This window comes from Lycorma delicatula, chromosome 1 (genome assembly GCF_047948215.1).
Source record: "Lycorma delicatula isolate Av1 chromosome 1, ASM4794821v1, whole genome shotgun sequence".
NCBI lineage: Eukaryota > Metazoa > Arthropoda > Insecta > Hemiptera > Fulgoridae > Lycorma > Lycorma delicatula.
In genome coordinates, this window is record NC_134455.1 from 115,507,804 (window position 1) to 115,529,659 (window position 21,856).

The 21,856-nt window shown below is 31.6% G+C and overlaps 1 protein-coding gene across 1 annotated transcript in view; it reads left to right on the plus strand.

Moving 5' to 3' along the window:
* The window catches only part of LOC142318165 (uncharacterized), a 62,499-nt gene that overhangs the window by 4,857 nt on the left and 35,786 nt on the right, over positions 1–21,856 (plus strand). The window contains exons 4-10 of the mRNA XM_075354709.1: positions 3,304–3,457; positions 3,787–3,915; positions 7,178–7,554; positions 8,772–8,937; positions 12,002–12,130; positions 15,370–15,746; positions 16,762–16,885. Of these exons, the coding sequence (XP_075210824.1) occupies positions 3,304–3,457; positions 3,787–3,915; positions 7,178–7,554; positions 8,772–8,937; positions 12,002–12,130; positions 15,370–15,746; positions 16,762–16,885 (1,456 nt within the window). The remainder of the gene's footprint in view (positions 1–3,303; positions 3,458–3,786; positions 3,916–7,177; positions 7,555–8,771; positions 8,938–12,001; positions 12,131–15,369; positions 15,747–16,761; positions 16,886–21,856) is intronic.

The following is a 21,856-nucleotide window of genomic DNA, read 5'->3' on the forward strand; positions in this document are numbered from 1 at the left end:
AATCTATACATTGTATGACTTATGAGATGGGATCATGATGAGTGCATTTTGATCATGATGCATTTCTAGTCTTGTTCTCCTAAGGTGTGTAGTGTAGTAATACCAGAATTACAAATGACAATGCTATTAAAATTAATAACTTTACCACCTGAAATTCATTTCTTAAAAATGTATGCCTTATGTCTAAATTTGAATTAATCATTTTGTTTTACTGATTTCACTGATAGACAAAAAAAATCTAATGTTTCTCTAAGTGTGATACCATTTCTTGAATTGCATTTTGCATACATTACAGATCTGTAAATACAATTTTTCTATCACCCTTAGTTTTAAATAAATTACACTTCAAAAGTAATTAAGGGAAAATATAGTTAAAATCTGTAAAATTTATAATTTTGTATGACCATACCTGTCCAGAATGATTTCGCTGATGCTTTTTTTCTGTAAATAGCCTCTGGCACATTCCGAATTAATGTCCAACAGTATGCGGCTAGCATGTTAGTATTCCATTTCCCTTTATAGCAGCTTTCCATCACCTAAATATCTTGGTGGAAATGTTCACCATATTCATCAGTTACCTCTCTGAGGTTGTGTGGGAAAAAATCCAGATATGAGTGGAGGAAATGTACATAATACATTTATTGTGACTACAATATTGTATACATTTATTGTAATACATCCATTATTGTGACATATTACATCCCATAGCGCTCTGTATGAAGTAAGAAGTTAATTAACTATTTCGTGGTAATTGTCGGACTTTATTTGCCAAGAAAACTTTTACAAACTTCTTTAAATGAAGCCCAAGCTGCATTTTTAACATTAACATTGACGTAAATACATCACCTTTCACAAATTCCTCTTAATTTTCCCTTCACTTACATTTAGAAATTTCTGCCTGATGTACAAAAATCCGGGACTACCCTTCTTCATTGCTTTTACAAAATTTTTCATTAGTCCTAGCTTGATATGGAGAGGGGGTAAAAATATTTTTTGGGTTCAACTAAGAGCTCATGAATAGTATTTTTCCCATTTGGAGTGAAGTTGTCGCATTTCTTTTACTCATTGGTAACGTAATGTGTATCACTAGCTCAGCTGCCTTATTCGTAAAGAAAACACATGTACTTAGTATAGTCTAACTGCATGCCAAACAAAAGAGCTATAACTTTCAAATCACCACATATGTTCCAGCTATGTTTTTTATAATTTATTTTTTCAAGAACATCTTTCATCACATCGTATGTCTCATACAAATTAATAACATAAGCAGTTTGGGTAGTAGAACCACTTTTAAACTATACTTGGAGGAATCTATGAAAAGGTGCCAGTCCTCAGGTTTATGAACTTGTCGTAAGTGGAACATAAGCTCATCAATATTTGTGCAATAAACCAAATTATTTTCTGAGAAAGATAATAAACCAAATAAAGTACTGAGAAAGTTCTTTTTGTTGGCTTTGAAAGCCTGAAATTTTTGTATTTTTTTAAAGTAAATTCCAACCTTGCAGTCTTGACCCCTAACAGTTCAGCTTGATGTTTTGATAAATTTAAATCCCTAACCAAGTCATTTAATTCACATTGTGATATAAGATGTGGGTTAGTGGAAGATAATACAAAATCAAAATCATTGTTATCTTCTTCCATACTGCCTGATTCTTCATCGCTGCATTTGAAACACATTCGCAGGTGGCTCAGGAATTTGAGTAATTTCACTGTGAGGTACGGGCATGTTGCAGATTGCAATGAAGGAATTTTACAGTATGTTTACATTTTTTAGAAATTACAGACACTTGTTAAACAAAAGTAACAATCAGTTACATTCCTTTGATTCATGCCAAACCATAGGTACACCAAATGGCAAAGCCTTCTGTATACCTTTCAGCCATCTTAAATATACAGAACAATTAGTGCGTACTATATGAGGAGCCCACGTCTTATTCTGATAGCCAATTTTACACTGGAAGTAAAAATTATATGCTTTTTTAATTAAAGGTGTAATGTTTTTTGTATTTGATTTTATGGTAAACTCACATACATAACAAAAGGCATCCACATCATTTACACAATTTCGTTTACACAAACTTAAGATAGCAATAATACTGAAAAAAATTAATTCATTTCTAAATCCAGTGCTTAATACAAACAACACAGCTTTGTTTTCGGCTACATATTTTGACCTGCACAGACATGATTAATCTTGTCCATGAAGGCTCACTCTTTAAGTATTAGATATGATGTCATAATATATGACTATAATATGATACAATTCTTTGTCTAGTATTGCTTATTTATAGCTTACAAATTATTTTAAGTTAAAAAATAAAAAATGAGCTAACAAAATACAATATAGGAGCTTGAAATGCTAACTATATGTTAAAAGATGAAAAAAGCCCTTTAATAAAAAAATTTCAAAAATGGTGAGTGTTAGAAAGATTCTGAGTTCACATTTGTTTTCAGCATCAAAAAACAGATTAAAATCATGTAAAAATCATCATTATATATATTTATAATATGTTTCATTTTACTTCTTTATTTTAAATATTTCTAAGTTCCATACTTAAAATCACTGAAATAAATTGTGTGTGGTTTTTTATTCTTTACAAAAAATTGATTCTTCTTTTTATTTGTGTTTTTTGTGTGTATTTATTCATATATCTATATTTGTACAAGGAAGAAAATACATTTACAATTTCTTTTTTTCACCAAGGAAAACTTGCGTATTGCTAGATTATTTGCTGTAGATGTTGCTGCTAATTATTTTATTTTTTAGTTCCATGTTACTAAATTTAATTATAAACATAATGAACCTCTGTGATGTTCAAATTAATACACAAAAATGATCTCTATCCTGTTAATTGATAGTCCTGTATCCTGTTATGTTAACTGAAGAAGAGTCCATCATGTTTGCTATTACTCAGGATAACCGTAGATGTTTAATCTGCTGAATTCCTGTTGTCTTGTGAATTCAATGTCATTGGCTAAAGATGTCAATGTCGATGTCAAAAGGCTCATCTGCCTTTTGGGAGGCATTTCTACCTCCTGATCTTACTGTCAGGAGGTAATTACATCAATGATAAGCTTTTAATGAATAAATTGAATTATAATACAGCTAGTGGTTTGCAAAATATAGCTTAGAAATCATCTGAAAAAAAAATTATTATACATCCCCTCACTGTAAAAAGTAAAAAAGTAAAAACCTAAGAAGTGGTTTATTAGCTTTATACCTAGTAATCATTACGACACCATTATCATCATATCACTGTTTTATATGTTATTTAAATTTTACTTATGTTTCATGTAACTTAGTTTGAGAAGCGAGAATGATGCTCTAACGGAGGAACAACATAGACTACGTAAAACTGTGAAAAATTGGGAAAATTTGGAAAAGGAACTTAAAAATAAAAACGATGAAATTAAGAGTGACTTTGAAAGCAAGTTGGCTATAGTAAAACAAGATATGGTACGTTTAAATGCTTTACCAATATTGCATATACTTTTTATACTCATACAATGCAGGTTACCATGGCTTTGTTACCATGAAATCTCTTTGGTATTGTAAGTGTGCCTTTCTTTCCAGATCTTTCCTTATGGCAAGTCTAATGTAACTTGTTTTAAAGTAATTACTAAAAATAATACTCTATAAATGATTATATGTAGTAACAATTATTTACTTTAATTTTTTTGATTTAAGATAAAGGTTGAGATTTTTATTTCTATGAATACTTTTGTCTTCTGACAAATTACTATATATTAATAATAGTACATTTTATTGCCATTTATCGATTGCAGGTGTCCTCTCTTGAAAAGAAAGATGCTTTACTTCAGGATCTTACCTCTGAATGTGAATTACTGAGAAAGCAGTTCGAAATATCTGAGGCACTGCAGGCAGATCTAAAAAACTTACAACAAAATTATCAGGTTTTACTATTATTACTATAATGTTTCTATATTATTTTAATTAAATAATTAATACAAAGTTGTCACGTGACATTATTTTACTATAGTAAATTCATTTTTGGGAGCATTTGCTTTCTAACATGCTTTTACCTGCTGTCTGTCACTGTATTGGTGTTTGTAGTTTTAGTGCTTTTCAATGTAGAGCAGGGTCACAATTTTTTTTCTGACCAAATAAACAAATAACATCCAACTCATAACATTGTTTACAAAATTACCCTACTCTATTAATGAAGAAAACACACTTATTTTTTTTCATATCCTTAATGTACAAATTCACAAAAATATGGGTCTGTAACAGAGAATATAGATTTTAATTTCTTAATTAATCTTAATTTCAATTATATTGACTAATTTGATATTCTCAATTCTTCTCAATTCCTTTCTGTTTTGTGCAAATCCTTTAATCTCACATATTCTTCATTCTTCTGTTATCAGGAGAGAACACTGTCGTCAGAAAATCTTTACATACTTATTTTCTCTTCTTGAATACTTATTTTACTCTAATTTATCTTTCAAATCTTATATATTGCTTCTGTCTGAGACGAAAAGCAAGAACAGACATCTTCTTCATGCCTCTGAGCCAGTGCTTTCTTTTCTTAATTTTCCATTCTTATAACTGCTACTGATTCTTTTACAGATTGTAGATATCTTCTTTTTTGTTATAGCCTACTTCTTTTCCCTTTTATTTTAATCACTCTGCATTACATTACAATAATTAATAAAGTTGTATATTTTATGTGGTCCTAATAACAAAATAAGCTGCATACATTCAACTTAATGGTGTTCTGCAACATCCCAGAATATAACAAATAGTAATTGAATGATGTGAAATAATGTAAAATACAATTTTCCTAAGCTTCATTTATTGAAGTAGTAACCACATATCATTGATATTGTTACTGATGCTCTTGGAATTTCTTTTTTACCACTCATGATCATGGAATCGGTGCTGGTTAAAATTATACGCCTATTGTCTTTTATTTTTTCTTCTCATCTGATTTTAAATTTTGTTTACTTAATTTTTTTAACAATTTTAATTAAAACCAAATTATTGAAATAATTTTTCTTTATTATATTTTGCTTACCTGAAACGCTACAAAAAATGAATAAACAATAGCAAAACATAAGACCAAAATACAATTCAACAATATAAAATTTATAGACAACATTGTATAAAAACAATAGGAATGGAAAAGAAACAAATTTATCACTCTGTTAAGGAGTACCTTAAACTTACTAAGACAAATAAACAACAGACCAGAGATTCATTTTGGAAGAACAAATTCCATTAATTTGAAAGCAAGTTTATAATTTTTATAGTGTTTCATATGTAAACTACCAAATGCATAAAGAATGTAGCCAATCATTTTTAGCTGGCATCAGAAATGACAATCTTGTTTTTAGGATCATTGAAAAATTTATTTTTATGAAAACAAAAGATACTGATAAAATGTTTTTTTCAGTTCCTTACTATGCATGCCTACATGTAAATGGGTGAAGTTCCCTGCTATGCCTATCTGTAAATGGATGACATTGGTATCACACTAGTGCAGCTATATTGTGATGGTATTCCTGTTTCTATCAATCTTTATAGAGGCAAACACATTGTGAAATGCCTTACTGTAATTTAACTTTCAGAAGAATTTCTGTCCATATACATCTCATTTTTAGTTTTTAATAAAGTCAATCTTTTCTATAACTTTTTTTTAACCTTAGTTGATACTACTCATCAGGTATTTTTGATCTGTATAATAAAGTTCATTTTTTTACATAATTCATTTCAACAATTATACATGATCTCTGTATCCTGGGATTTTTTGAGTTTTTTTATACTTGTGATAGGTAATATGGATAGAAAAAGAACAAAATGCAATTAATATATTACATCAAATACTTATTTTAATTACTTAAAAGAATATATTATCTAAAGATTATATAAATATGTACAAAATAAAAAATGAAATGTTATGAAAAGTTATCTGTGTACTTTTCCTTGTATAAGTATGTATAATACTTTGTTAAAATGATCTTAGAAATCTACCATATGTTTTCATAAACCAAAAGTATACAGTTTCTATGAGAAACTTTCAGTTATTGCTGAAAAAAATAAAATTATGTTAACTTCTATGAAATAAGTGTAATTTAATTTTACCCAAAAAGGTCTGCAGTGATCTGCAAGGCCTTGCAGATCACTGCTGTGCTTTTTTAAAGAATATAAAAAACCAAAAATATGCAAAAATAAGTACAAATATGGTAGAATAAAAGAACTCTAGTTTCTTCAATAGCAGTTTCTGTAAAACTGAGAAACCAACAAACTGTTTACATTGCTGGATATTGTTGAATGACCTACACCTAATTCTTGGGCAATGTCATTATTAGTTTTTCATTCTCTAATCACCAGATAATGTGTGCCTTTTCCTCTATTGTGAATGTTTTTTGCAACAGTGATTGTTTTTTTTTGTTTAGTGATTTAAGTCATAATTAAATCACTATTAAATAAATTACACAGGATACGCAAAATAAAATACTGGTACCCTTTTGCTTACAGCAAAAGATTAATGACTGAATGTGACTGCTTCAGTTTACAATAATCTGGTACAGGAAGAAGATAAGAAAAACCAAGATCTATAGTACATATGCAGAAAAAAAGGAAAAGGTGACTCATTTTAACCGTCAAAATATTTCTGTAGCTACAATGTAAGATGGTATGTTACGACGAGTCATTGTAAGCGATAAAATGTTGCAATGCAGTAGAAAAAATATGTCGCAATAACCAATATGTGACTACAGCCGAGGTAATTATAAACAATATAATTACTATAAAACCAAGAGAGAAGTTTTTGATCACTATATCCATTATGTCATTACATCCAATGTCACTATAAACGATACTGTATATGATAAGTCCCATATCCTAATTTTTGTTATAGAAGTGTGGAGTTCATTTTTAAACAGAACATCAGGTATAATTGACAATCTTATCAGGAAAGAATTCTGAATAGTACGTGGAAGAAATAAAGGTCTGCTGCTGAAGAAAGCTACAGGATATCAAATCATATTGAAGGAGAAACAAGTCCCATTGATACTTTGTGAATTTAATAAATTGCTTCTACTATTTCAGTAGCTATTTACTCAAATAAATTTTTTAAGTACAAATCTAGAGAATGTTAAATTTTTTGTATTAAGAGAATGTGATAATAGGTAATTATATTTTTTGTTACAGCATGAAAAAGCAATTTCAGGGAGTTTAAGAGCAGAGATTCATGAGTTTGAAAATTTACATTCCTCAAACCTGAGTATTATATCTGAACTGGGTGAAAGAAATTGTACGTTAACTCAAAACTTAGAAGCCATGAAATCTGAGTTGTCTGGTAGCAATAAAAAAATAGAAGAATTAGAAGAAGCTATTGCTGGTTATGAAACTGAATTGATAAATTTAAATGCAAAGTTATTATCAAATGAAAAAAGAATAGAGGAACTTGTTGTAATTGACAAAGAGTATAATGCTCTTCTAGAATCCCACAAAAAATGTGATGAAATTAAAGTTAAATTAATATCTCTTAATGAAATTCATGCCCAACTGCGTCATGATTATGAATTGTATGTATTGTTTTTCTTAATTTTTTTTTTAATGATTTATTTGTAATAAGATCTAATGATTTTTTAATTATTAGACTATATTGGTTGATTAAAGTCTAAATGTGTAAACCAAAACTCTGCTTTGTTGATATATGAATAGTTATTTCATACTGTTAACTTAGTTCATGTGTTACAACCGCATATTTATACCTTTCCCACTATTAATTGTATAACACTAGACTTTGATCTCCCTTTGAAAATGTTTGTGCAAAGTCATCATAAAATTAGTCAGATTTTTTTTTTTAAATATGAGCATGCTTTGTTATTTTTTATGAGAAAATATTTTTTTTGGGTTGACATGGATTCTGATGTGATTTTATCTATTCCCATGAAAATCTTTGTTAAAAAGATAATCTTATATTATTATATTTTACAATTAAATTATAAATGTTCCATTTAATTATAAATTGCTCAAGAAAGGTTTTCTGATGAGAAAAGAATTACTAATTCCTGAGTTAAAAATGTGTTTCTATTAACACACAAAAGAAAATAAGTTGGCAGAAAATGTGTCTAATGCAAAGGGTTACTACTGTGGAGTTATAATCTACTTAACTGAAAAGAACTACTGAGACAATACTTAATGTGATTTTTCATTATTAGGCTTACAACAAAAATTAAAAAAATTGTTTTTTATACATTAATATCATTTTAGAACCCTAAATTTTCTTCTGAAAATTGTCTTATCACTCCTTGGAATCTGTTGTCTTTTGTACATCTCGTGTAATTTTAAGACTATACAGTACAGATTCCAAGATGCGATAAAGAAATATTCAGAAGATTTTTTATTTACTGAACTAAAATGTTTGAATATTCTGAATTCTAGAATGTGGCAAGATCTACAAGATCTAGTAAATTTAGTCTGAATATATTTAAGGTACCAAAATTTAAAAATATGATGTATTAAAATATAAATTTTAAAATATTAAAAAAAATGGTTTATAAATAGTTTTTGAAAATGTTAAAAATACAATTTATGTTTTTAAATTATACCAACCCACTATTATGATTTAAAAGTAGTCTTCATTGAGAAATCTGTTTTCACCAGTGAATCATGTTCTTTCTGTTTAAATGTCCTTTCAGACACCTCTATAAAAGTTTTGCAAACATTTTTAATTAAATGTCACATTTTTTAATTTTGTTTATATCTGGTGTGTTGTATGTTTTTTTATCTTATTTAGTGTAAGGAATGAAAATAAAGTCCTAAAACAGAATCAGCACAATCAACATGAAGAATACATTGAAGAAGCTGCAGATTGGGCAAATTTGGAAAAAGAGCTTAAAAATAAAATTAATGAAATGAATGTTGATTTTGAAAACCAGTTGATGTTGTTAAAACAGGAAATGGTAAGTAAAAATAATGATGTAACTGGAACAACTGATTTATTATGTTGTCTATAAAATTAATTTATAGGTTTATAAGTTATCATTCCTGCAATATCAATACACTTCATGAATGGGTTGTAAAAGGTAAATAATTTGCATTTATCAGGGATTTTCTCAGTAGTCAGTCCTTCTGAGATGGATTTGGAACGATGATATCTGAAAATTTCACACTAGAAAATGGTTTCCTCACGGAACTGTCCTAAGTATTACTTTGTTTGCCGTGTCCATGAATAGTATAACAAACTGTATGTGAAAACTGGTTATGTGTTCTTTATTTGTAGATGATTTTTCAATTTACATAGCATGTAGAACGTTAGCTACAGGTGAGAGACTGCTACAAAACACAATAACCCGCTTAGAATTGTGGTGTAAATCTACTGTCCCAGTTGAAGGAACATGTTGACCCTCTCAATTCCCCCCTGAGGGGAGAAGATCCCACCTTGTAGCATGTAATGTTGTTGACCCTCTGCTATATTTTCAGTTAAAGCATGCATGTGGGTTTTTCAAGGTATGTTGTTGACTAATGACTAAAATGGGCAACACATTTGAAGGAGCTGAAGGTAAAATCTCTAAAAATGTTAATTCTGTCTAATACCGGATGGGGAGCCGATTGCGTATGCTTTCTGTGTTCTACTGAGCTGTGGTCCATTCCTGCTTGGACGCCTGAAGATGTTTGATGCAGTCCATAATTCATTCATCCATCTTGTCATGGGTGCTTTTCACTCAAGCCCTGTGGTAAGTAGGCAGGTGGACAGTGGTGAGCCATCTCTTTGTAGTAGTTGGAAGCAAATGATATGCTCCTATGTGGCTTGCATTAAAACGCAACCAACTTGCCCCCAACCTTTGATGTGGTAGTCTCGAACCAGCATGTTAATCAATATCAGAAACAGCCAAGATCTGCTGCATCACTATGCTTCAGAGTTCAATGCCTTTTCTCAGCTGTAAGTATACAATTGCCTCCAGTCCTTACTGCTGTTCCATGTTATTATCCTCCTTGGCAGCCTTCTCACGTTAATTACTGTTTGATCTTTGTCACTATAACAGGACACAAATCCAGTAATCTTACAAAACGAGTTTATAATATTAAAAATAGCATGAACACTGATGCTACAGTTAATATGGACAGTTCTAGAAACATTGATTCTGTTGGTTGTGGTTAGCAATACAACATGTCTATTTGGCCTTCCAGCACCACTAGTATTTTCATTGCAAAACTGTATTGTACTAATAAGGCTTACATATAATTAGCCCAAAATATTGACATGTTCTTGTTTGCTCGGATTCCACAAGTGCCCTACAGGCACGATTAATAAAGTGTACTCTAGACACCCTGTTGTCTGTGAGATTCATTGTGTCATTTCGCAGATAGCTAGACATAATACAACAGTAAGCTTCTGCTGAATACCTAGCCATATAGGAATTACAGGCAATGAGTGCACTGACTGCTGCAAAGGAGGTTTGTTTTGGCCTCCACTCCCTGATCACTTCTCTCCTAATGATCTTGTCTGTTTCCTAAAGCAGATGGTTCATGATGAGTGGCAAAGTGAATGCTAGCATGAACAGTAAACTTCACCCAATTAAAAACACTGTTTCACTGTTGAGCTTCTCATGCAGAAATAACCATAGAGGAGGCTATTTCTGCCATTGGTGAATAAGCACACTAGGCTCACTCATGGTTATTTGATAACTCTAACAGATGCACCAGTTTATGCATATTGCAACTGCCAACTAACAGTGCACTACATTCTGTTATGTGGCATTGTGTCGCAAGTTTACCTAGGGCCTAACATATAAACCGTTTTAGGCGATAATGAAATATTTCTATATTTAGTTTACAGTTTCTTAAGGCCGTTCGCTTACATTAAAGTTCAGCTGTTCATACCAATTGCCATAAGGCAGTTGGTTATTATTACTTTGAGATATATCTTTGTTTACTACAAGAAACATATCGCCCAGGAAAAATATATCGCTCCCCCCCCCCCCTAGTGTTTTCACCCAAGAAACACAAAAAAAAAATTTTCTCTGATAACAATGATAACATAAACAACTTGCTTAAAATGTCTTAAATATATTTTTCTTCAATTTGTTATTTCACTGGTAGATGATTCTCTTCAGCATTTTTTTTACCTGTACCATTCTGCTGGCTTTACTTTATATGTCCAACATTTTTTTTCATTTACTGTTTTCATCCTTATACACAAATTAACTAATTCTGGATGCCTTAATAATACAGGTCCACAAAGCCTCTCTTTCTTTTTACATTATTCTGCTATAAATAACATTGTCTCTTAATTATATGAATTCTTAATCAAGAAAAAAATATTCTTTTTTATATGATTATTGAATTTTTATTTTTATTATTCATCTATTTTTATCATGTCTATTTGGACTTTTAGTAACCCAAATGAAAAGTTCTTAATGCCCAATTCCTCTGTTGAATTACACAGACATATGAATTAAAAAACTAGTGAATATATACAAGCTAATCAGAAGTTACCAAAATCATGTTGTAAAAGAATTGATTGGGATTTAAAAGTGGAATTTCATAACATACTTAAAACATGCTTGAAAAAAAAATTGTTATAATTTGTGACAAACAACAATTTTTATCTATCCTTAAAACATTTGTTTTGGTCTGTTGCTAAAAAGAGTATAAAATGTTATTGTCTTCACTGGACATGCTAGTTGGTAAAAAAATTTAATTTATAATATTTATTTATTACTATTATTTTAAACAGTGCAATTTATTTCACCAATACTACTTTGTCATTTACATAAGTATAATTTCTGCATGAAATTTTTTCTGTGTAAGTAAATGATTGTACATACAACCTCGTATGTAGTTGTATGTCAGGGAGTATGGTTTCTTGTGTATTTGAAATCTCTCCATTATAATTATAACTAATATTTCTTGTTTTTTATTGAATATTATTTTATTACATCATTATTTCTTTCAATCATTAATCATCAAAATCAATCATTAATGGTTAGTTGATTATTTGAATGTATTGTTTGTTCATCCAAGGTGTCATCTCTAGAAAAGAAAAATGGATTACTGCAGGATCTTTCTTTTGAATGTGAATCACTAAGAAAGCAACTAGAAATGTCTGAAGTACTGAAGGCGGAACTAGAAAATGCTTATCAAAGTTATCAGGTTTTGTTATTGTTTTTTTTAAGATATTGCTACTTTGATAGGTTTTTTATACACAGAATATGATGATAAACTTTGTAAAAACAATAAGAGATGTATTTTTTTATATAATTCTATACATAATATCATATTGAACACTATGTGGATCGGTTGCTTTGATTTTGTCCATTGAGGATTTTGCAAAGATGGCAATTAACATAATATATAGTGTTTCCTACCTTGGGTTAACAGCCTTAAGGAGTGAAAAAAATTCTCCCCATTCTAATACTTCTGGGATTTAAAATTTTTTAGGTATCTGATCACATTCTAGAGCTGTCTGTACCTAGCGCTTAATAGTCTGTATTCATTTTTTAACTTCTTGATAATAGTTTTTTGGAATTGTTTATAATTATAGAAAGGAAGTTTATGTTTTTCTGACAAAAAATAACTATTTTGAAACCGCCTTTAAGAAAGAGGTTTAGATTTTGGTAAGGATGTTAATTTATTATTCTCTTACCTTAAACTATGTTTACTCTTTATTTATTTTCTGAAATAGTGATTTTACATATTATAATGATTTGGAGTGGAGGTAGACTCCATTAGGTCTATCCATTATCCATTAGGTCCATGTCCATTAGGAGACTCCAGGTTTCTATCTCCTTAATCCATTCCATTTGAAAAAAAAAATATATAAAAAACTACAAAAATAAGTTTCCTAAAAATAAACAGGAAATAAATAAAACAAAGTAGGAAAATAATACTTAAAATGTTAGCATTAAAATTTTAACGCTATTAACATTTCAAATGTTCCTTTTGAATGAAAGAGGAATTAGAACAGGTTTTCTCCAAAACAGTGCAATAAATTTTAAACCTAATTCAGAATTGACTGAGACTACAGATAAGGAAAGGAATCTCTAATCCAATCCTTAGCATTTCAGTAAAATTAAAAAAAAAGATAAATCATGATTTATGGAATTACATACTGCAAACCATAACACATTTTTTGAAAAAGAAAAATGAATCTCTTAAGCATACTATGCGAATTTATGCTGACCTGTTTAAGGAAGCACGGATATTGAGAAATAATAAGTGGATAATAAATATGTTTGATTTTGTAGTAATAAATTATTTGTGAAATCACTATTAGTTCCAAATCCTTATTGATTTAGAGGATTTAAATAAATAATTTATTAAAAAAAGACTTCAGTATTTTTTGTAGGAAAAGGTTTCTTTTTTCAAATCAAAACTTTGAAAAAGTTTTAAATCACAGGCATCTAAATTGTTGGTTAATTTATAATAACATGGTTTTTTTTATGAGTGCATCACAAATCGAACTGGCTTATTTTTTAATGCATTTCTGAGTCAGTTATGGTTGACACAGTAAAAGAAGTTGCCAAGTAGAGTCAGAACTGGTTAAATGGTTTTAATTAATAAAATTATTTTAATTAAGTATACATTGTACAAGGATGTATGCTCATTTTGGGCTATCTAGGTCAACCTACCTATATATCAAATGAAAGTTTTATTTGATGAATAAGGTTAAGGAAATTTTACCTTTGCAAGTATTTTGATGTTATGATAAATTTGCTCATTTTAACTTCAAAATATTTTAACTGCTCACTAACTGGAGATTTGTTATCAACATTGAATTTTAGTCATGAAATTGAAGACAATGTAGCTTTTGATTTGAAAATTTGTATAAAAATGTAGATCTGTTAAAAAAGTATAAAGGTTTGTATCAAACCAACTTTCCTTCTAGAAAACAAAGATTTGAGATGGCTCCAATTAACTTTTATCAGGAATAAGGAAAAGACAATTTCTAAAGAAAAAATTATACAATTTTATAATTTTTATTGATTTAAGAGAGATTTTTAGTAAACCCTGGTTTGTTGTAGGATAAATTAGGATTTGGGAAGAAAATGAACATGGTTCAACAGATTTACTGTAAAGTTAATGAATAGCTAAATTTATTTAACTACAAATAAGTAATGTAGTACATCATATTGACAACAGGATTTTTGTAAAGAAAGCATCTCTCATTGATTCTGTTATATTTAATTATAAGATCACTTATTATAAGATCATTATTAAGCTTATTATTCATTAAGCTTAAGAAAGAAATTGCTAGAAACTGTGGTAAAAACTATATGCTAATGAAATATGGGCTTGTAATTATATAAATGAGTAAAGAGAGGTGTATAGTTGTAAATACTCCTAGTAGTTTGGTGGTTTTTGCAAATGTGATTTGTCATGTTAAGGTATTGTATTGTTTAATGTACAAAAAAAAAGAAGAAAAATCACTATTAGAAAAAAATTAAGAAAAAGCAGTTTAATGTATTTAAAACCTTCTAGTTTATATAAGATTTGTAATTTTGAATTAGTTCAAAGTAAAAAATTGTAATATTACATAGCCCTTCTTCTTTAAATGGAAGATATCAGATATAACTTTTTTGAACCTAATTAAGTCAGACAAAAGTTTTTGTCAAGATGATTCTTAAAACCTTAACTGCTAAACTTATTGGAAGTTGTATTAATGAATACATGAATAATATATTGCATTTGAAATAGCAAACTTTATGGAACAACTGTTGTAAATTTGGGGTCACCTCAGCAATATTTTATTTTTATTATTATTAATAAAATTAGACTGTTAATTATGCAGTTAATATTAAGTAATTTAAATAGTGCACAATTGTCTTTGAATGATTTTTATTATGCATTTGATAACAAAATTTGTATAGTTTGTCAAGTGTAGAACTCTATTTCATTTTTTATTTGAATTTGGAGTGTTTTGGAATCATTGTAAGCATTTGTAGTGCTTGAAAATAAATTTACAAGCTTACTATAGCATGAGTTCTACGGATTTTTTACTCTTATTTCTAATTATATTACCCAGTCATTAAGGTAGGAGATTGATAGGATCCCTTACATTGGCATTGATAAAAAATGGCTTATATTATTTTTTTATAATTAGAGGCTGGAATGTGTGTTTGAATATATAAAACTTCTTTTGATATTTTTTTCATCTGATTTATTTGGATTTCATTTAGATATTGTAATAATAAAAAAAACCATCATCAGTGCCTAAATAATTTTGTGAAGAGACTTACTATGACATAAGAGTTTATTTATTTCATATGGCTTATTCGGATTGTAGTGATGGATATAGAATGTACAAGGATATAGCACAAAAATATTTTATAAGTAAATATATAATTATTCTACCTGGAACCAAAAAAATCTTATTTATTTTTTTGTTTCAGATTGAAAAAAAAAATTCAATAAATTTAAAAGCAGAAGTTCATGAATTGAAAAACTTACAGGCTACAAATGAGTGTATTATATCTGAACTCACTGACAGAAATTCTCTGCTTACACGAAATACAGAAACCTTAAAAACTGAGGTGTGTGTTAGTAACAAGAAATTAGCAGAATTAGGAGAAGAAATTACTAATTATAAAATTGAATTTTACAATTTAAGTGATCAGATATCATCAAACAAAATAACAATAGAAGAACTTAGACTGATTGAAAGAGAGTTCAACATTTTTCTAGAATCGCACAAAGACTGTGAAGAAATTAAAGCTAAATTAGAATTTCTTAATGAAATGCATGCAAAACTAAATCTTGACAATGATTCGTATGTATTATTTTATTTATTTTTTAGTTCCATTTTTAAATTAATTTTGTATTTAGTTGTCATGCAACATTTTATTTTAGAATTGAATGTAATTGTATTTAAATTATTAATCTGTGCTACAGTAGCATGCAAATTAAGCTGAACACAGAGAATGTTTTGTTAAATTTTTGTTTATTTTTTTATGTTAACTACAAGAAATCATTTGAAAATTGTTTCTCTTTCTAAGTTACAGCATGTAACTTCTGAGTGTGGTGTTGGACTAGGGACAGTGAATGCTATTTTTAAAAAAATTAAAGAAACTGTTTGCTTTTCACCTCAAAGGAAATGCAAATGTGGTCATAAAAGAAAAACTACTTAATACAGAATCTGTTATTAGCGAGAAAAATTAAACTTTATCCAAAATTACCTGTTGTGAACTTAAATCAAGAATTAGCAGTCAGCGAAACAGATTTACATGTGACAAATGTTAAATGCCGACTTCTTGTAGCTGGACACAAAAGCTTGTTCGCCAGCTAAAAGTAGCTTTTAATACCAGCTATGTACAAAAAAAGTTTTTGGGCCAAAGTACATGTTAATTGGACTAAAGACTGAAAAAATATTTTCTGACACGTCACAATTATTTTGTGTTAGGGGCAAAGGGTTCCATATGTAAAAAAGCATCAGATGAAAATACACCACCAGCTCAAATGTTGAACAATCAGTTAAATATTCCCAGAAAAAAATCTTTTGGAGTTACTTCAACGTTCATTACTTCCAGTAAATGTTACGTTGAAAAGTGGGTTGGTATATCAAGTTTCTGTAGGAAAGGCTTGTGGCACAACAGATTACCACAAGGCAATAGTTGAAGAGAAGTTTGGGAGAAGTTATTCATTCTTGTGCTCTGTCTGTGGATATATCACATTTCAGATGCCTGTAGAATTGTATAAAAAATTTCATCATTTGTTCCAACATTTTACATATAGTACAATCTTTTTTTGAATCTGTGTACATAACTGGTATTTTACATGTTATTCAGCTTAAGGAGTGAAAATGGAATTCTAAAACAGGATCAAGTGAGACTACATAAAAACTTTGTTGAAGCTAATAATGAGTTGAAGATTGATTTTGAAAACCAGCTGGCTTTGTTAAAGCAGGAAATGGTAAGTAGGGGTTAGTAATGTTCTTATATTAATCAGATTTAATTTATTATATCAATAGAGTTATTTTTAAGGTTGAAGTTCATCTGTGTTCATAACACCTTTTTTTTTTTTTTTGTTTTAATACTGTAAACAGATTAGATTTATCTATCTTCATCATACTCCTCAAAACATCTTTACAATTTTTCTCATCTTTATTTGATTGCAGCAATAATGCATGCCTGCATTTCTTTTATGTGTCAATCCTTTGACTTCAACATATCTGTCTCACAATTGAGAATATAGAAATTATGCATTTCATATATTCTTATTTCATTTACTTAAAACACATATACCACAACACAAACATTACACAGATTACAACATATACCCTTATATAGGAACACAACAACATCATCTTACACTGTTTCTTCTTACACTTACACTCTGTGGTGTTGCGACACCTTACTCATTCCAATGGATGGATGGCTTTATGTAATAAGTCTCAAATGATTTCCTCTTCAGCACCAGGGTGAACCCAGTATGCAGCCCTAGCTAGCTCTAGTACATGCACACTCTGCTGGAGTGGTCTGTTAAATTGCTCATGGGAACCGTATGACAGTCCCAAATAATCTTTCAGTGTTTGTTGATCCACTTGAAAAACCAACAGACCTGGAGTTATAAGAGACTGCAATAGACTTGGTCAGCCGAAGATTTAGCTATTTGTGAGAAAACAGGAAATGTTACGGAGGGGGTAAGATACAGCAAGGATTGTAAATCCTTTAGTAAGGTTTCTCCCTTCCTAATAAATAAGAGCATCATAATGTCTTGAGTCTCCAGAATCTGTTAAAAAGCTCAGGAATGGTGCCCATCTTATTGAAGTACAGTGCAGTGCGCATTAGAGCAGTGCAGTGTGCGTTTTTCGGCAGCAACGATACAACATAAAATTTTGCATGAAACTGTGGAAGTTTTTAACAATTTTATGGTGATGATGCTCTGGGTTGTATTCAGTGCTGTGCAAATGGTTTTCATGATTTAAAAAAGACATCAATCAATTGACCCTCGATCAAGAAGGCACACATGTTCAGAAAATCAACAATCAAAAGCATACAAATCGCTGATTGACTGTCAGAGAATGTGCAGAAAGGGTTATCATCTCTATTGGATCATGTCATGACATTTTGAGTGAAAAATTGTACAAGCATCAAATTGTGACAAAGTTTGTTCCTCGTTTGATGACCGAACAGCAGAATGAACATCGAGTGGACAATTGTCGGCAACTCCTTAAACAACCCAATTGACGATGAAACATTCATGCAAAGGATCATAATGAGACGAAAGCAGGGTTTATGGCTATGAGATCGAGAAAAAGTTCAATCATCAAAAAATCACACATTACAAAAATCACTACTAACACTTAAAGACATGTTCAACAACAACAACACAAAAACTAAACGAGATATCAACAATCTAATAACATGTGGTTACAGAGGAGGTTATGCAGAACACTATATGCCAACCACATATCACTAAATATCTCTGTTGGCGTGTAATTAAAAAAGTTAGGTTATTTTTTGAACAGATCTCGTACATAGTGAAAGGGGGACTGGTAATGGAACACTTTTTCAAGTCCAACCATTCCTGACAGAATAAAATTAGGTTACTTTTCTATCTGTGTATGACCATATATACCTACCTAACCCCAGATGTTGCTTCCACTGTCAGGGTTTTGGTCACAACAAAGATGGTTGCACGAAGAACAAGTTTGTATGCAGAGGTAGAGAAATGTGGAAATTGTAAAGGGTCCACACTCAGCAAGGTCTCAAGAATGTCCCATTTACAAAGAAGAGAAAACTATTTTGAAGATCTGTAACATAATGAATAGAAAGTACCCTTTCCTGTGGCTCGGTAGTTACAGAAGATCCCTCAGCATGAGGAATCCCGTGTACAACCTGTTCTTAGTTTTGTTCAGGCTCTCTTTTTCTAACAATACACTAAAATAGAGTGAATGCAGATCTTGCAAAGAACTGACTGAATTGATAAGAGCCTTATCAGCTTATCAGACTAGTCCCTCATGGGTGGAATTACAGCTGAATTAATGAAGCATGAATTAATTCATGCTTAATTACAGCATTAAGCACTGTCAAGAAGGTAACTTCTGCTAGAAAAACCTATAGTGTGGTTTACCTAAAACCACATCAGTCGGTACACCACCACATGAAGTTGTTGCTGCTGCACTGATTATGTAGCAAACTACATAGATCCCTTTGAATGGATCTATATAAACATCACCTGGCATAGTATCTTCATCCTCCCAGGCTTCTTCCCCTCCACTATCTCAAGGTCTCTACGAGGATATGGTGCCTAAAGAAACAAGCACTTAAAGGTTATAAAATCCAAAAAGAAAACCAGATTGTATTTGATAAATAATCTACACAAAGATTTTACACACAACAGGTAAAAATAATATTCAGTAGAATGTTTGCGATCTCCATTCTTGCCATGAGTATATTGAAATCCTATTACAGGAAGAAAATCGATTAATACTGCATCTGCCGAAGACTCACTTCCCATGCCCAGGATGTGTCTTACGTTTATGAAAGTTGTGACTATCATACTGAGGGCAGAGGATGTGAAGGTGTAGCGAAGAAAACAAAAGTGCATGCTTTTCTCAAGTTGACCCTCAATCGTTTGTACATGTGAACCAGTTAATGCATGCACCAAGATTAGATTTCTAGGATTGTGGTTTGACCAATGACTGATGTGGGCAACACATTTGAAGGAGTTGAAGGTAAAATGTCATATTTGCATGTCATATCATATTTGCATGTTGCACTTATACTGAGCTCTGGTCCATACTCACTTGGACTACATCTGCGTGGCTTATTTGTTGGCATGGGTCATCGCTCTAAAGCGATGGAATGCATCCGATAGAGCGTCCGGATTCTTCCGGACGCTCTAAAGCGTCCGGAAGCATCATTATGTGGGTGTCTTCTCCTATGGAGTTGGGATGTCTGGTAAGCCTGTCCTGTTAAAGCCCATCAGGGCTATGAACAGGGGGGGTATGGTGATGTGAAGCGTCACAAGTCGGGGGGTTGTCTTCCCATACAGGGTTGAGATGTCTGGTAAGCCCCATTGCTCAGGTCCAGAGCAATGTACGTCCAGAGTACTGTAAGTTTGAGTCTACTTTCAGTGATTTTTGAGCTGTTGGTTGAGTGTGTACCCTCCAATGGTTTTGAGCTTTCTTGGTTTTAGACTGCAACTACAGTTAGCACTAAATGTGTTTAGACTTGTCCTACCTGAATTTTGTGAAAGCAAAAAGGTGCTATTTATTCAACGTGCACCGACCTGATCACGGCTGAAAGGTGGTGGTAATGACTCCTGGTCATCAGTCTTTGTGATCCAGAAGCAGCCAAGAGTACAAAGAGTGACAGGGGAGTACAGAAGCTATCTGTGGCACACTGCAAGCAGTAGTTGCATTTGTGGGCTTGGCCAGAGTTATTGGTAGGATGAAGACAGCAAGCAATGTCAATACAGGGTAGTGAGACTAGGGTATCTCTGGTCATGATAGAGGAAGCGATGCTAGTTAGTCCGAGCGGAACTCTCCCCATCCTCCTAAGGGTCAGATGGTGAGTTCTCAGAGATGGATGTAGGGACATCCACTCAGGTAGAAAGAGGCGACCTCCTGGTTGAAGAGTTTTGTGCAGCTAAGGGTAGACCTAGCAGTTCTACCCAGATACTTCTCGCAGCCCAGCAGAGCATCAAGAATTTATATTTTGATTTCATAGAAGGCCCCTGCAGCATCAGTGCAGGTGTGAGGAGCAGAATATTACCTAGACTTATGCATGTGAAGGGGTTCTTTCTGCTTTGGTGGAAGGTTTTGAGAAGTTGACCCGAGGAGGTCAAAGTTAAGCAGGCACCGTCGGTTTCAGCTCCTGCACAACCGAGGTGTTACGCCAAAGTCGTGCAGGGCAAACATGAGGTTAGCCAAGCCTTGCCGCAGCCTGAGGTATTGTTTGTGAATAAGATTGAAGAGTCTACTAAGACTAATAAGACAACTCAAGGAGGACTTCACTGTTGCCCTTCATGATAAGTGGAAGAATCTCAAAATTAGGGAAATAAAAGAGACCAGCTAGGGTTTTGTAGTGGTTGCCATGATAAGGAGAATGTCTGAGTCATCGCAAAGTCTTCTGAGGTCAAGGTGGACCCAAAATGCAAGCGTAGGCACCAGGTCATTGTCTACGACATTGACTAGCGGCTATATCTGATGTGGTTGTTCTGTCCCTTATTAGGGAGCAGAACACTGAGTTAGATTGAGGCTATATTTAAGCAAGAGTGTAGTCTACTCTTCAAGACTGGGAAGCGTGATGCTCAACAGTATTACAGTGTTTTTGAACTTGGTGATGGTCTCTTTAAGAAGTTTGTGTATCTCGATCTCACGTCCTGTCAAGTCAGGGAGTATATTGATGTACAAAGTTGCTGTGAGTGCTGTCGTTTTGGCCTCAGACCCAAATTCTGTAAGTATGCATAAGTCTGGGCACATTGCCAGATCGCTTCTTTGGCATGAGTTAGGTGATGAACTGGGCATTTTCTGCGGGCTTTTGTTCCTGCTTGCAGGGGCGCTTTTGCATCAGGGATGGGTTGATGACCTGGTAGAGAATTATTTATCAGCAGTTTCTACTGCTGTATTTTGGTTATTTTACTTACCTAGATTACTTCTCCTCTCATCTTGCACTGGTGTCTGTGGGTTCATTTAAGTGTTAGTTACCCAGGCGGCTTAAGTAACAATGGGGGACATGCTTGGGAGTGTAATTTTCACTTTCCCAGATACAATTTCACTAATAGTATCTATCTAATCTAGTATAAATTAGTATCTATCTAAACTAATTTAGTATAATAATAATAAATTATTATTTAATAATGTTTTGCCTAAAATGATCACACTGTGATCATTTCAGGCAATGAACCTAATCATATCACAATGTGAACCATGAT